Source organism: Tachyglossus aculeatus, chromosome X1 (genome assembly GCF_015852505.1).
Source record: "Tachyglossus aculeatus isolate mTacAcu1 chromosome X1, mTacAcu1.pri, whole genome shotgun sequence".
NCBI classification, from domain to species: Eukaryota; Metazoa; Chordata; class Mammalia; order Monotremata; family Tachyglossidae; genus Tachyglossus; species Tachyglossus aculeatus.
In genome coordinates, this window is record NC_052101.1 from 78,958,437 (window position 1) to 78,975,473 (window position 17,037).

The window sequence follows — 17,037 nt, forward strand, 5'->3', positions numbered from 1 at the left end:
AAAAATTAAGGATATTGGATGATACACCTTTCATTGAGACAACTGATGTCAAGGAGGACAATCATGACTCTGTTCCTCAAAGCAATCTTTGTTGACCCTATTGGAAGGACTAGTGAATTGCCTTTGTTCTTATGTTCTACAAAATGCACTGCTTCCGATGACAGGCCATCACTATATAATGCATCGGGGTGGCTGATAATTAAGTTAATTAACAACAGAAATATAAATTTAAGACAGGCATGGACATCAAAAATGGGTTTTTTGCTGAATTGGCAGTGCTCTGCACACATTAAGTGCTCAGTAAATAAAATTGGTTGGCTGACAACTTCAGGAAGGCCCAGTAGAAATGGGCATGATACAAATGGAATTCCCAGAGGGAATTACCACTTGTGGGATCAGAGCAGTATTGCTAAAGGGAATGTATCTGCCAATTCTGTTGTACTGTACTCTCCCCAGCACTTATTACAGTGCTCTGCACATAGTAAGTGCACGATAAATACCACCAATTGATCTTCAGTTCTTCATGATAACACTGCCACTTGCAGAAGCAGGGACAAACAATGGAGAGTAGATGGAGAAAGAGAAGAGGAAAGGAAAGGGCAAGGCAGGCCTCTGAATCAATGATATTTATTGCACACTTACCGTGTGCAGAGCACTGTACTAAGCGCTTGGGGAAGGACTACACAACCAAGTTCCTCTGCTGCTCTGCGGCTAACCTCCTCTCTGTGCCTCGTTCTCACCTGTCTCGCCGTTGACCCCCGGCCCACGTCCTCCCCCTGGCCTGGAATGCCCTCACTATGCACATCCGCCAAGCTAGCTCTCTTCCTCCCTTCAAAGCCCTACTGAGAGCTCACCTCCTCCAGGAGGCCTTCTAAGACTGAGTCCCCTCCTTCCTCTCCCCCTCCCCATCCCTCCCTACCTCCTTCCCCTCCCCACAGCACCTATGTTTGTACAGATTTATTACTCTATTTATTTTACTTGCACATATTTACTATTCTGTTTATTTTATTTTGTTAATATCTTTTGTTTTGTTGTCTGTCTCCCCCTTCTAGACTGTGAGCCCACTATTGGGCATGGACCGTCTCTATATGTTGCCAACTTGTACTTCCCAAGCGCTTAGTACAGTGCTCTGCACACAGTAAGTGCTCAATAAATACGACTGAATGAATGAATGAATGAACCAAGTTGGTAGACAGGATGTCTGCCCACAACTGATCCCAATGGAACTGCAGATGAAGAAGTGCTGTTGCCAATTAGGAATTGGTCATCTGTGCCCCCAGCATAGCCAGAAGTCACCTGCCAACTAGAAAGTCTTTAAATTAACACTCCAGCACATGCATCAGAACCAACTAATGCCAGGTTTACAGTATTTAGTATACCAACCATTTCTTCTAATATTCAGCAATTAAAAACTTACTACTGGATGTGTTAGAACTTTGGAAAATAAGTACAAGTTATTTCCTTAAGCTCTCTGGATCTGAATCACCACATTTATTGACTGGGGTAGCATAATGAGCTTGCAACAGGTTTCAGTTTGATTAGCATAATCTTTTAATTATAAAGAACTCTGCCAGTAAACCTAAAGTTGAAAGCTTCTTTTAAGAAAGTTCTTAGCTTTGTGAAAAATTTCAGTCTTCTCAGAAATTTGGCATGCACAGAAATTTTCATCCCCTGGAGCACTTTTTGAATAGTAATTGACCTATATGATTGATTTCATATTCAGAATTGCTTCATAGTACCATGTTTCCAAGTGTGCATTTTGGAACACTTTATTCACTGTTCAATATACAGTCCCCCCAGATGGGCATCATTTGTCCCTATTTTAGAGATGAGGAAACCAAGGTGAGGCATGGTCAGCATGTGAAACCATTTGTGTAGGTATACCAGTGGAAAAAGTGAGAGTTAGTAGGAGGAAACGAGGACACCTGAACAAAACAAAGAACTAGAACCTGTTGAAAAGGGGGAAGAGGAAATCAAGCACTTAATAACCGGCATATATTGAGTACTTACTACATGTAAAGCACTGTACTGAGCATTTGAAAGAGTACAATACAATAGAGTTGTTTGACACTACCCCTGCCCAAGGCGCTTACAGTCTAAAGGGGGAGACACATTAAAATAAATTTAATTAGGGGAAATGACAGAGTATAAGGATATGTATATAAGCGCCGTGGGGCTGGGGTATATATCAAGTGATTATGGGGTACACCTCCAAGTTCATAGGCAATGCAGAAAAGAGGGTGAGAGTGTGGGCTTAATCTGGAAAGTGCTCTGGGAGGAGATGCAATTTTAGTAGGACTCTGAAGATGGGGAGAATGGTGGTCTGAAGGATATGAATGGGGTGGGAGTTCTGGGACAGAGGGAAGACATAAGCAAGGGGTCGGTGGTGAGATAGAAGAGATCAAGGTACAGTGAGGAGGTTGGCATTAGAGGAGCAAAGTGTGCAGATTGGGTTGTGGTATGAAATTAGTGAGGTAAGGTGGGGATGGGGGTGAGCTAACGGAGTGACTTAGAAAAAACGGTAAGGAGTTTCTGTTGGACACAAAGGTGGATGGGCAACTGTTGGAGGTTATTCGGGAGTGGAAAGATGTGGACTGAAGGACTGTTTAGAAAAATCATCATCATCATCATCATCAATCATATTTATTGAGCACTTACTATGTGCAGAGCACTGTACTAAGCGCTTGGGAAGTACAAATTGGCAACATATAGAGACAGTCCCTACCCAACAGTGGGCTCACAGTCTAAAAGACTCAGTCTAAAAAGACAGTCTAAAAATCATCCAGGCAGAGTGAAATATGGATTGGAGAGGGGAGAAACAGGAGGTGGGGAGGTCAGCACGGTAGTAGTCAAGGATATAAGTGCTTGGAATCAGCGTGGTCGCAGTTTGGATGGAAAGGAAGGTGTAGATTCTAGGGATGTTGTGAATGTAAAACTGACAGGATTTGGTAACTGATTGAATATGAGGGTTGAATGAGAGCAATGAGTTGAGGATAATGCCAAGGTCATCGGCTTGTGAATTGGGGAGAATGGTGGTATTGACTACATCTACAGCCTGGGAAAGTCTGGGAGAGGATGTTAAGTCAGTGGAACATCCAAGTAGAAATGTCCTAAAGGCAGGAGGAAATGCAAGACTCCTGAGAAGGAAAGAGACCAGGGCTGGAGATGTAGATTTAGGAATCATCCACATAGAGATGGTAGCTGAAGCTGTGGGAGCAAATGAGTTCAAGGGAATGGGTGTAATTGGAGAATAAAAATGGACTCAGAACTGAGTTCCCTAGGCTATAAGCTCACTGTGAGAAGGGAACGGGTCTACCAACTGTTATATTGGACTTTCCCAAGGATTTAGTACAGCGCTCTGTGCACAATCAGTGCTCAATAAATAAGATTTATTGCTTAATTGAGCTTTGAGGGACCCCCCACAGTTAGGGGCTGGAAGGCAGAAGAGGAGCCAGAGAGGCAGAAGAGGAGCCAGAGAAGAAGACTGAGAAGGAGCATCCAGAGAAATAGGAGAAGAACCAGAAGAGGACAGTGTCAGTGAAGCCAAGGTTAGAGATTTAGGGAAAATAAAGAGTAAAAATCAACTATCCCAAGGGGGCCAATCCAAATTGTCTTTCACACCTCTGTAGATCATATCTGCATCAACCAAGGAAGTTGCTTTCTTTTTTTAATGACCTAGTTCTATCATTAATAATAATAGATTTAGCACTCTTTTGTCCTTTTTCTGGCAGAGTGATTTGCTGCCATTACTTAATTTTGACCATCCCCAAGGAAGAGGCAGGGTTAATTATCCCTGTTTTCCAGGTCCAAGGGAATTCAGTAGCAGAACCCCAAATAGAACCGTCAAGTCCTGGCTCCCAACATCCCTTGACTGTTGTATCGAGAGAGCAGCTTCCAGGGGGTGTAGTCAAAGAGAAACAGCCAGGCAACCGAGTCTAGCCCATTTGGAGGAACTACAATCCCAACCCAAAGAGAAAGCATTGCCAAACAGAGATACTAACTGACAATTTACTGCTTCTGTAGTAATTCTCGCATAAAAGTTCTTCTTCAACTAAACCCTTTTAGTTGAAGAAGAACTCTTCAACTAAATTCTCTTCAACTGAGACCCTCTCGCAAAAGCAGCAGTTTAGCTTTGGGTGCACCTGAAAGTGCAACTAAAAAAAAAAAAAAAATCTGTCCCTCAGGGAGGCTGCAACAGATTTTGATACTAATCTTTTGGTGACAGGGGGCAGTGTTGTCCCAGCCGTATCGAAGGACAACCCCAAGAGATTTTTTTTAAGATGCTCCCACAGAGAGACTTCCTTAGAATCCCTAACACCGCCCCGCCCCCCCCCCCACCATTTGACCCTTCTCTCTCCCAATCAGAGAGTCACCTACATTTTCTCACAGAGTGGCAAAGGGCTATTGATGGAAAAGAACGTCATCTACGGGCCACTCAAAACTACTTTCACCTTCCTGAGGTGTAGAGGGCAGTTCTGCAACTCGGTTAATATATTTCTAAAGAAATAATAGACATTTCCAGAATACTCTCCATTTTTTCCATCAGCAGGTTTAAGTGGCCACCCTGGAGCAAAGAGGAAGAATTGAGCCCGCTGTTGGGTAGGGACTGTCTGTATATGTTGCCAACTTGTACTTCCCAAGCGCTTAGTACAGTGCTCTGCACACAGTAAGTGCTCAATAAATACGATTGAATGAATGAATGAATCCCCATCTTATAACTGCAATAACGGCAGTGACTTGTCCCAGGCCACCAAGTGACAAAGTGAATGCTCTGGCAACTGTAACCCCACAGAGCTAGTCATTCCAATGGCTGGCCAACATTTTCTCCTCCTCCTCCTCCTCATCATCATCAATCATATTTACTGAGTGCTTACTGTGTGCAGAGCACTGTACTAAGCGCTTGGGAAGTACAAGTTGGCAACATATAGAGACAGTCCCTACCCAACAGTGGGCTCACAGTCTAAAAGGGGGAGACAGAGAACAAAACCAAACATACTAACAAAATAAAATAGAATAGATATGTACAAGTAAAATAAATAAATAAATAGAGTAATAAATATGTACAAGCATATATACATATATACAGGTGCTGTGGGGAAGGGAAGGAGGTAAGATGGGGGGATGGAGAGGGGGACGAGGGGGAGAGGAAGGAAGGGGCTCAGTATGGGAAGGCCTCCTGGAGGAGGTGAGCTCTCAGTAGGGCCTTGAAGGGAGGAAGAGAGCTAGCTCGGTGGATGGGCAGAGGGAGGGCATTCCAGGCCTGGGGGATGACGTGGGCCAGGGGTCGATGGCGGGACAGGCGAGAACGAGGTACGGTGAGGAGATTAGCGGTGGAGGAGCGGAGGGTGCGGGCTGGGCTGTAGAAGGAGAGAAGGGAGGTGAGGTAGGAGGGGGCGAGGTGATGGAGAGCCTTGAAGCCCAGGGTGAGGAGTTTCTGCCTGATGCGCAGATTGATTGGTAGCCACTGGAGATTTTTGAGGAGGGGAGTAATATGTCCAGAGCGCTTCTGGACAAAGATAATCCGGGCAGCAGCAAGTAGTATGGATTGAAGTGGGGAGAGACACGAGGATGGGAGATCAGAGAGAAGGCTGATGCAGTAGTCCAGATGGGATAGGATGAGAGCTTGAATAAGCAGGGTAGCGGTATGGATGGAGAGGAAAGGGTGGATCTTGGCAATGTTGCGGAGCTGAAACCGGCAGGTTTTGGTGATGGCTTGGATGTGAGGGGTGAATGAGAGAGCGGAGTCGAGGATGACACCAAGGTTGCGGGCTTGTGAGACGGGAAGGATGGTAGTGCCATCAACAGAGATGGGAAAGTCAGGGAGAGGGCAGGGTTTGGGAGGGAAGACAAGGAGTTCAGTCTTGGACATGTTGAGTTTTAGGTGGCGGGCAGACATCCAGATGGAGATGTACTGAAGGCAGAAGGAGATGCGAGCCTGGAGAGAGGGGGAGAGAGCAGGGGCAGAGATGTAGATCTGGGTGTCATCAGCGTAGAGATGATAGTTGAAGCCGTGGGAGTGAATGAGGTCACCAAGGGAGTGCGTGTAGATCGAGAACAGAAGGGGACCAAGCACTGAACTTTGGGGAATCCGCACAGTAAGAGGATGGGAGGGGGAGGAGGAGCCTGCAAAAGAGACTGAGAATGAACGACCGGAGAGATAAGAGGAGAACCAGGAGAGGACGGAGTCTGTGAAGCCAAGGTCAGATAGCGTGTTGAGGAGAAGGGGGCGGTCCACAGTGTCGAAGGCAGCTGAGAGGTCGAGGAGGATTAGGACAGAATATGAGCCGTTGGATTTGGCAAGCAGGAGGTCATTGGTGACCTTTGAGAGGGCAGTTTCCGTGGAATGTAGGGGATGGAAGCCAGACTGGAGGGGATCGAGGAGAGAGTTGTTGTTGAGGAATTCTAGGCAGCGCGTGTAGACAACTCGTTCAAGGAGTTTGGAAAGGAATGGTAGGAAGGATATGGGGCAATAACTAGAAGGTGAGGTGGGGTCAAGAGAGGGTTTCTTTAGGATGGGAGAGACATGGGCATGTTTGAAGGCAGAGGGGAAGGAACCAGTGGAGAGTGAGCGGTTGAAGATGAAAGTTAAGGAGGGGAGAAGGGATGGAGCGAGAGATTTCAGGAGATGAGAGGGAATGGGGTCAGAAGCACAGGTGGCCGGAGTAGCACTTGAGAGGAGGGAGGAGAGCTCCTCTGAGAATACTGCTGGGAAGGATGGGAGAGTAGCAGAGAGTGTTGAGAGCCGGGGGGTTGGAGAAGGGGGGGAAGTGACTTTGGGGCTCTGAGTGCTACAAGTGGTGATTACACTATTTAAACAGAACTGCAGCTCTCCTTTAACTCATACCATTGGATTTAATTTTTTCCTTCTCATTCCCAACCTCCCACCCTAAAACACAACTTAATGAGAGTGTTTGATGTTTGTCTATATGCATTTTCTGATTTACTTCATTTCACGACAAACACTTCACATTATTTATAATATTTTCTGTTATTTCATACGGGACAATGGCACATCAATGTCTTCCCTGCAATGAGCAGAAAAAAAAATTGTAGTCTGGTTGACGGGATGTTAAACAGCAGAGTAGCTCATCAAAATAAAGGCTTTTTTGCCTAAGCAGAATTATAAGTATAAGAACTCTGCTCATTTCAGTCTTATCCATGCCAGGACTCAAATATTTGTGGAGTTCTGACCCTAAGCTAGAAAATTAACTCCTCGACATCAGGATTCTGGGCTTCTGCCTTGGAGTAAGGTATACTGAAACCAACAATGAAAAGTTTAAGTCTGTTGAAGCCTGAAGTGTTTCCCAGCCTTCCAAACTGATCATGTGATCCTTGAACAATCATCAATGTTATCCTGGAATAAGTGGCACAAATCTTTTTCCTCCCAAAAAATGATCTTCCCACCCCACACCCCTTTTTAACATGCATTAAAAGAAAAAGACTTACCCTACTATTACTATTACAAAATCCAGTAAATTCCATCCATTCCTAACATACGCATTAGGGTGTAATAACAATCCATATGCTATAATCTTCAAAAATGTCTCGACTGTAAAAATGATCAGGAAGGCATATTCTACTTTTTCCTGTGAGAGAAAGGAAAAAGAGAAGAGAAACAGTTACTACAATCAAAACTTTGGTAAAAGTTCAGGGCTGCATGAAAGGTTCAAGATGATAACTTAAGAACAAATATTACATCATTTTGACATTAATAGTTATCCTTTTCTTGACCCTTTGTTTTCCACTATAATTAACTCTGTGTGAGGGACCATTATAAAGGACATTTAATTGGTCAACCTTGGCCTCTTGCAATTTCTAGAAGGTGTCTTTCGGCCTTATAAACATTCTACACCAAGAATGCCTAGTGACTCCAGGACAATGAAGGTATCATTTAAAAGCAGCTTTCATGCCAAGGATCCATTGGTGAGAGGCTATTTAAGTCATCATTAAATGAACGATTGCTTTGAATTAAAACCCTTCACAGTTCTTCGAAGTCCTCTTCTGAGATCACAAGTCCTTTACCTTGATGCATTAAAATGTTAATACCTTAGAGAAAGGGAAAAAATGCAAATAATTTTGTTGGGTACAGATCCACTAAATAGGAAAATCAATTCCCATTTTATTTCAACTTTAACAAAGGCCTCAGAATTGGGTGGAAAAGCATGAAGTAATATACATATATATAATAAAGCAATGGATAGGAAGAGAGGTTGTGTGTATGAAAAGCAAGAAATATTAGTGATTCAAGAAGTAGTGGGAAAAACTGAAAGCAAGAAATGGAGAATGGTCAGAAATATGCTGCAAAACAAACCCTACAATTACTCTTCAGATGCTGTCATCATCATCAACAGTGTTTACTAAATGCCTACTTTGAGCAGAGCAATGGACATGAAAGTCAGTCCCTGCCTCCCCCACCTCAAAGAGCTTACAAACCTAAATCAGGGAAAAAACACAAAATTGCCAGATGTAAAAAAGATTGGAAAAAAGATCAGAAACAAGTGATAAAAAAAATTAAAAACAAAAGTAATGAAATAGACAACCAACAGGTTTACACGAGTGGTTTGACTGGGTGTGAAACACTGACAAATAAATTTCAAGTTTTCAAGTTTATCAAGTTTATCCTTTCAGGTTTATGCTTATACACATTCTTTAAGTTTATACATGCTTTCAAGTTTATCCTTTCCTGCCTTAACTCAGCCCTCTCCTCTGCCAGACAAAACCATTTCTCCTCCCTTATTGACACCCATGCCCATCATCCCCGCCAGCTCTTCCATACATTCAACTCCTTTCTCAGGCCCCCGGTTCCTCCCTATCCTCCTTCCCTCACCCCCAACGATCTGGCCTCCTACTTCATTAACAAAATTCAATCCATCAGGTCCAACCTCCCCAAAGTCACTCCCCACCTTTCTCCAACCCGCCAGCTCTCAACACTCTCTGCTACTCTCCCATCCTTCCCAGCAGTATCCTCAGAGGAGCTCTCCTCCCTCCTCTCAAGTGCTACTCCGGCCACCTGTGCTTCTGACCCCATTCCCTCTCATCTCATGAAATCTCTCGCTCCGTCCCTTCTCCCCTCCTTAACTTCCATCTTCAACCGCTCATTCTCCACTGGTTCCTTCCCCTTTGCCTTCAAACATGCCCATGTCTCTCCCATCCTAAAAAAAACCTCTCTTGACCCCACCTCACCTTCTAGTTATCGCCCCATATCCCTCCTACCATTCCTTCCCCTCTGCCTTCAAACATGCCCATGTCTCTCCCATTCTAAAAAAAACCCCTCTTGACCCGACCTCACCTTCTAGTTATCATCCCATATCCCTCCTACCATTCCTTTCCAAACTCCTTGAACGAGTTGTCTACACGCGCTGCCTAGAATTCCTCAACAACAACTCTCTCCTCGACCCCCTCCAGTCTGGCTTCCGTCCCCTTCATTCCACGGAAACTGCCCTCTCAAAGGTCACCAATGACCTCCTGCTTGCCAAATCCAACGGCTCATATTCTGTCATAATCCTCCTCGACCTCTCAGCTGCCTTTGACACTGTGGACCACCCCCTTCTCCTCAACATGCTATCTGACCTTGGCTTCACAGACTCCGTCCTCTCCTGGTTCTCCTCTTATCTCTCCGGTCGTTCTTTCTCAGTCTCTTTCGCAGGCTCCTCCTCCCCCTCCCATCCTCTTACTGTGGGGGTTCCCCAAGGTTCAGTGCTTGGTCCCCTTCTGTTCTCGATCTACACTCACTCCCTTGGTGACCTCATTCGCTCCCAGAGCTTCAAATATCATCTCTACGCTGATGACACCCAGATCTACATCTCTGCCCCTGCTCTCTCCCCCTCCCTCCAGGCTTGCATCTCCTCCTGCCTTCAGGACATCTCCATCTGGATGTCCGCCCGCCACCTAAAGCTCAACATGTCAAAGACTGAGCTCCTTGTCTTCCCTCCCAAACCTTGTCCTCTCCCTGACTTTCCCATCTCTGTTGACGGCACTACCATCCTTCCCGTCTCACAAGCCCGCAACCTTGGTGTCCTCCTCGACTCCGCTCTCTCATTCACCCCTCACATCCAAGCCGTCACCAAAACCTGCCGGTCTCAGCTCCGCAACATTGCCAAGATCCGCCCTTTCCTCTCCATCCAAACTGCTACCCTGCTCATTCAAGCTCTCATCCTATCCCGTCTGGACTGCTGCACCAGTCTTCTCTCTGATCTCCCATCCTCGTGTCTCTCTCCACTTCAATCCATACTTCATGCTGCTGCCCGGATTATCTTTGTCCAGAAACGCTCTGGGCATATTACTCCCCTCCTCAAAAATCTCCAGTGGCTACCAATCAATCTGCGCATCAGGCAGAAACTCCTCACCCTGGGCTTCAAGGCTCTCCATCACCTCGTCCCCTCCTACCTCACTTCCCTTCTCTCCTTCTACTGCCCAGCCCGCAACCTCCGCTCCTCCACCGCTAATCTCCTCATTGTACCTCGTTCTTGCCTGTCCCGCCGTCGACCCCCGGCCCACGTCATCCCCCGGGCCTGGAATGCCCTCCCTCTGCCCCTCCGCCAAGCTAGCTCTCTTCCTCCCTTCAAGGCCCTGCTGAGAGCTCACCTCCTCCAGGAGGCCTTCCCAGACTGAGCCCCTTCCTTCCTCTCCCCCTCGTCCCCCTCTCCATCTCCCCATCTTACCTCCTTCCCTTCCCCACAGCACCTGTATATATGTATATATGGTTGTACATATTTATTACTCTATTTATTTATTTATTTTATTTTATTTTACTTGTACATTTCTATCCTATTTATTTTATTTTGTTGGTATGTTTGGTTCTGTTCTCTGTCTCCCCCTTTTAGACTGTGAGCCCACTGTTGGGTAGGGACTGTCTCTATGTGTTGCCAATTTGTACTTCCCAAGTGCTTAGTACAGTGCTCTGCACATAGTAAGCGCTCAATAAATACGATTGATTGATTGATTGATTCCTTTCCAAACTCCTTGAACGAGTTGTCTATACGCGCTGCCTCGAATTCCTCAACACCAACTCTCTCCTCGACCCCCCCCAGTCTGGCTTCCGTCCCCTACATTCCACAGAAACTGCCCTCTCAAAGGTCACCAATGACCTCCTGCTTGCCAAATCCAACGGCTCATACTCTATCCTAATCCTCCTCGACCTCTCAGCTGCCTTCGACACTGTGGACCACCCCCTTCTCCTCAACACGCTATCCGACCTTGGCTTCACAGACTCCGTCCCCTCCTGGTTCTCCTCTTCTCTCTCCGGTCGTTCATTCTCAGTCTCTTTTGCAGGCTCCTCTTCCCCCTCCCATCCCCTTACTGCGGGGGTTCCCCAAGGTTCAGTGCTTGGTCCCCTTCTGTTCTCGATCTACACGCACTCCCTTGGTGACCTCATTCACTCCCACGGCTTCAACTATCATCTCTACGCTGATGACACCCAGATCTACATCTTTGCCCCTGCTCTCTCCCCCTCTCTCCATGCTCGCATCTCCTCCTGCCTTCAGGACATCTCCATCTGGATGTCTGCCCACCACCTAAAACTCAACATGTCCAAGACTGAACTCCTCGTCTTCCATCCCAAACCCAGCCCTCTCCCTGACTTTCCCATCTCTGTTGATGGCACTACCATCCTTACCGTCTCACAAGCCCGCAACCTTGGTGTCATCCTCGACTCCGTTCTCTCATTCACCCCTCACATCCAAGCCGTCACCAAAACCTGCCGGTCTCAGCTCCGCAACACTGCCAAGATCCGCCCTTTCCTCTCCATCCAAACCGCTACCCTGCTCGTTCAAGCTCTCATCCTATCCCATCTGGACTACTGTATCAGCCTTCTCTCTGATCTCCCATCCTTGTGTCTCTCCCCACTTCAATCCATACTTCATGCTGCTGCCCGGATTGTCTTTGTCCAGAAACGCTCTGGGCATGTTACTCCCCTCCTCAAAAGTCTCCAGTAGCTACCAATCAATCTGCGCAGGCAGAAACTCCTCACCCTGGGCTTCAAGGCTCTCCATCACCTCGCCCCCTCCTACCTCACCTCCCTTCTCTCCTTCTACAGCTCAGCCCGCACCCTCCGCTCCTCTGCCGCTAATCTCCTCACCGTACCTCGTTCTCGCCTGTCCCGCCATCGACCCCCAGCCCACGTCATCCCCCGGGCCTGGAATGCCCTCCCTCTGCCCATCCGCCAGGCTAGCTCTCTTCCTCCCTTCAAGGCCCTACTGAGAGCTCACCTCCTCCAGGAGGCCTTCCCAGACTGAACCCCTTCCTTCCTCTCCCCCCTCTCCATCCCCCCATCTTACCTCCTTCCCTTCCCAACAGCACCTGTATATATGTATATATGTTTGTACATATTTATTACTCTATTTATTTATTTTACTTGTACATATCTATTCTATTTATTTTATTTTGCTAGTATGTTTGGTTTTGTTCTCTGTCTCCCCCTTCTAGACTGTGAGCCCACTGTTGGGTAGGGACTGTCTCTATATGTTGCCAACTTGTACTTCCCAAGCACTTAGTACAGTGCTCTGCATACAGTAAGCGCTCAATAAATATGATTGATTGATTGATAAATACAAATGACACTGCCAAAAATTTGATTACTTGTAAACCAACTCAATGTATGAAAGTAGTGTGTACAAAATGTGTTACTTTGATGTATTTTACATTCTCATTCTTAAAGTACTGTATATTATCTTTGATTTGGCAAATTTTCTATGCCCTATTTTGAGAAAAATTCTGTTCAAAAGACAGGCTGTAAAAAAGAGTAGGAATAATATGATAATATGGGTACCTATTCCTGAACCTGCCACATACAATGCAAATCACATCCTTTTTGTTTAATTCTTAGCCTCTTCTGTCACTAAAAGCATTCAGACAGCCATTTGCCTTCCGTCTCCAATTTCAGAGGAAATATGATGCACGTATCTCTGTGTTTTAATATTGTTTTCCCATTTTCTTTGCTTCCATAGACAAAACATGTTTTAAGGATTTAAGTATATAAGGTTAAATCCCTAGATGAGTCTAAAATAGATAATACTAATTAAAAAGAAATGCTAAGTACCAGTTAAAGGGAAATTAAAAAAATCCACAACTCATTCCATAGTCTCTTGAGAGAAAATGATAAAAAAAAAGCTTTTTTATGTAAAAAAAAAAAAAGGCCATGGCTTGTCAAATTATCAAGTCAAGAAGATGTGATAGTAAATCTGTTTATTCATTCTATTAATCTGATTTCACAAATAATGTATCAAGCACTTTGTATTTTACCCAAATTCATTCATTCATTCAATCGTATTTATTGAGCGCTTACTGTGTGCAGAGCACTGTACTAAGCGCTTGGGAGGTACAAGTTGGCAACATATAGAGACGGTCCCTACCCAACAGTGGGCTCACAGTCTAGAAGGTGAAGACAGAACAAAACAAAACATATTAACAAAATAAATAGAATAAATATGTACAAGTAAAATAAATAAATAAATAGAGTAATAAATACATACATACATATATACATATATACAGGTTCTGTGGGGAAGGGAAGGAGGTAAGGCGGTGGGGATGAAGACAGGGAGAAGGGGGAGAGGAAGGAGGGGGCTCAGTCTGGGAAGGCCTCCTGGAGAAGGTGAGCTCTCAGTAGGGCCTTGAAGGGAGGAAGAGAGCTAGCTTGACAGATGTGGGGAGGGAGGGCATTCCAGGCCAGGGGGATGATGTGGGCCGGGGGTGGACAGTGGGACAGGTGAGAACGAGGCATGGTGAGGAGATTAGCGGTAGAGGAGCGGAGGGTGAGGGCTGGGCTATAAAAGGAGAGAAGGGAGGTGAGGTAGGAGGGGGCGAGGTGACGGAGAGCCTTGAAGCTGAGGGTGAGGAGTTTCTGCCTGATGCGTATGTTGATTGGTAGCCACTGGAGATTTTTGAGGAGGGGAGTAACATGCCCAGAGCATTTCTGGACAAGGACAATTCGGGCAGCGGCATGAAGTAGGGATTGAAATGGGGAGAGACAGGAGGATGGGAGATCGGAGAGAAGGCTGATACAGTCTCCAAATTATAGAAACCTGCATACCATTCAGTAGCACAAGCACTTTTGATAAGTAACAGCTGCCTCACATAAGCAGTGCATTCTCCAGACCGTAAACTAGTTGTGGGCAGGGAATGTGTCTACCAACTCTGTTGGTCCATTAACTGTACTCTCCCAAGCTCTTGGCATGATGCTCTGCACACAGTAAATCCTCCATAAGTACAAATGATTGACCCTCACTTTTAGGGATCAAAATACTGGAAAATGTCCTCTCCTAAAGCAATTTAAATATGGGGTCAACATGATTTAAACTTGTTTTTCTCAATTTCAATCTTTAGTAGAAAAGTCCCATTCTGATCTTATACTTGATTCTGAGTTCCTAACTCCTCCTGTTAGTGCAGATGTGTTAAGTGCAAGAAGAAGCTTGGCCTAGTGGATAGAGGACGGGCCTGGGAGTCGTAGCACCTGGGTTCTAATCCTGGCTCCAACACTTGCCTGCTGGGTGACCTTGGGAAGGGCACTTAACTTCTCTGTGCCTCAGTTTCCTCAACTGGACAATGGGGATGTTCTCCCTCCTACTTAGATTGTGATCCCCATATGGGTCAGGGACTACATCCACTCTGATTAACTTGTATCTAGCCCAGAGTTTAGGACAGTGCTTGACATATAGTATTCGCTAACAAGTACCAAAAAAAAAAAATCAACTAATCCCAGTGAATATGTTTCACTGCAGGAAAAAAAGGCAGAGAACTCATATTATGTTCTATCAAGTCTGTCATCCATATTTACTGGCTTTTATATTAATCAATCAATTGTATTTATTGAGTGCTTACTATGTGCAGAGCACTGTACTAAGCACTTGGGAGACCACAATACAATGGAATTAGAAGACATATTCCCTGCCCACAATTAACTTACAGTCTACAGGGAGCTTACAAAGACTGTTAAAACTATGGTAAAAAAACCAAGGAGTTAGTAGTAAAGGTATTTACTATAATTAGAAATTTTAACCTTTCTCAATGTGCCAATCCTTAGAATCAGAAGATTAAAGACTGTTAAGATGACTCAGAGGCAAGAATATCCTGGACAAGGAGTCAGAACAATTGGCTCCAAGTCCAAGCTCACTCAGTCACTGACAGTCAACATGCCCTATAGTTGGCAGGGAGCTTTTGTTTCTTCCTAGATCAAAATGTGAAGTACAATATTTGCAACTCCCAGCCCAGTGAGTCAGATCCCTATTTCCAAGATGAGTAACTACACATCTCCAGGAGATGATGTCTCTTTTACGAAGAAAAAAAGAATATAAAGGTTTTCTCAATCTGCCTTGAGAGGAAGAGAGGGGAGGGAAACAAGATGGAGGATGGGCAGTGGAAGAGGGCATGGAAGATAATTTTAATTGACTTCTGTGATATTTCACTGTTTGGTCGTTTCTCTGAATCTTCTTTTGTAGTAGGTTAGTAAGATTTAAAGAATAATTCTGAGATCATGTACCACAGAGATGCTGTTGCCATGGATTTTTTTTGCAGAATTTCACAAATACTTGAAATTGACTAAATTTCTTCCACATTTCTGTCTCTTAAGTCTACAAAAAATAGTATACAAATCAATGAATATGGCATCCCTGCAAGGCACGTCCTCCCACACTGTTGCTGAGGATATTTGCTTCTCTTCACCCTGAGCCAAAGACTCAAGTATCCCAGCATGAGTGTGAGAGACCCACCTATGAGATGGGTTTTTTCTGCCGCTACGTCATCCAACTTCCTGCCTTTCTCTTTCTGAACTTTTTCTGATATAATGAACTGATGCTAACCAAACCCTGATGATATTAATCAACAGAGACCAGCCCCTCTAATTGCCAATACTTTTCCTTGGGGTGGGCCATTCTGACCTACTTTTTTCGCATTGATATCTAATGGTGATGCTGCACGTAATCTAACTTTCCCATGCTTATTTGTCAAAGAAAGTACATGTACTTAATGTCCTGGAACCCCAGATTCCTCACTTTAACATATTCAAATAGACTAAAAGTAAGCCATTATTATGACAGCATCCATCACAAAGACAATGTAAAGTTAATCACTTCATTGTACTTTATTTTCATCAGGTTGTAAGGCTTCAGAGCAGGGAACAATTTTTCAAAGGTTCTTTGGAACATTTAGTGGAATCACAGGGTGAGAGCTTAGTCAATACAGTAAGCACTTAATAAATACGATTGAATGAATGAATGATTGGGTTATTTTAACTGCCTCTAAACTAATGAACAATTGCTAGGTAAATGAGCTCTTCCCTGATCTCTGACACAGCTCTAAGTATGCTGTGTACTTTCTTTTTAGAGCTTCTTTTAGGGCATTCTGTGTTCCACAGAGTGAAAAACAACACAAAATGCTATTTTTGCCAAAAACAAAGCTTTCAGAATTGGCTTTCATTCTCCTCTCTCTTGGTTGCTCTCATTAATATGATGCAATAATTGGTATTGCATGATGGGACCAGATGTCACGCTGTAACCGGGACAGCCACAAATTTTAGGAGTCTGTTCTGCCACTGGGAAACCTCTTAATGGTTCTGCTTTTAGCTGGACTTTGAGAGGGGTCCTGGAAGCTGTGGTAGCTGCTGCCCAGAAGCAGCAGCAGGGAAGTGAATGAGTGTAAAAAAAGACTGTGGTGGTTATTGCAGCAGTCCCCCACCTGCACCTCTCTCCCCTGCCTTACGTCCATTAGATCACTGCTCTCCTCTATCTGAAATCCCTTCAAAAGTCCAATCCATTTCAGATGGCCTCCCCTGATTCATTTCTGTTCTCCCCTACTTTCGAACCTTTCCAGTGACACTCTGCACTTCCACACAACCTAAGCAAGCACTTGGTACTCACACATTTCCCCTCCCCCTGACCCCCAAAGCACTCAAGCACGTAAATTTATACTCCATTACCTCCTCCTACCAGTAATTTATTTTAGTATTGGTCTACCCCTGCTAGATTATACATTCCTCAAGGGCGGGGACCATGTAATAATAATAATAATGATGATGGCATTTATTAAGCACTTACTATGTGCAAA

General features: G+C 44.9%; 1 protein-coding gene across 1 annotated transcript in view; it reads right to left on the bottom strand.

Annotated features, from left to right (window-relative positions):
* Positions 1–17,037, bottom strand: part of CACNA1D (calcium voltage-gated channel subunit alpha1 D) — a 430,516-nt gene that overhangs the window by 189,883 nt on the left and 223,596 nt on the right. The window contains exon 4 of the mRNA XM_038740776.1: positions 7,447–7,586. Within this exon, the coding sequence (XP_038596704.1) occupies positions 7,447–7,586 (140 nt within the window). The remainder of the gene's footprint in view (positions 1–7,446; positions 7,587–17,037) is intronic.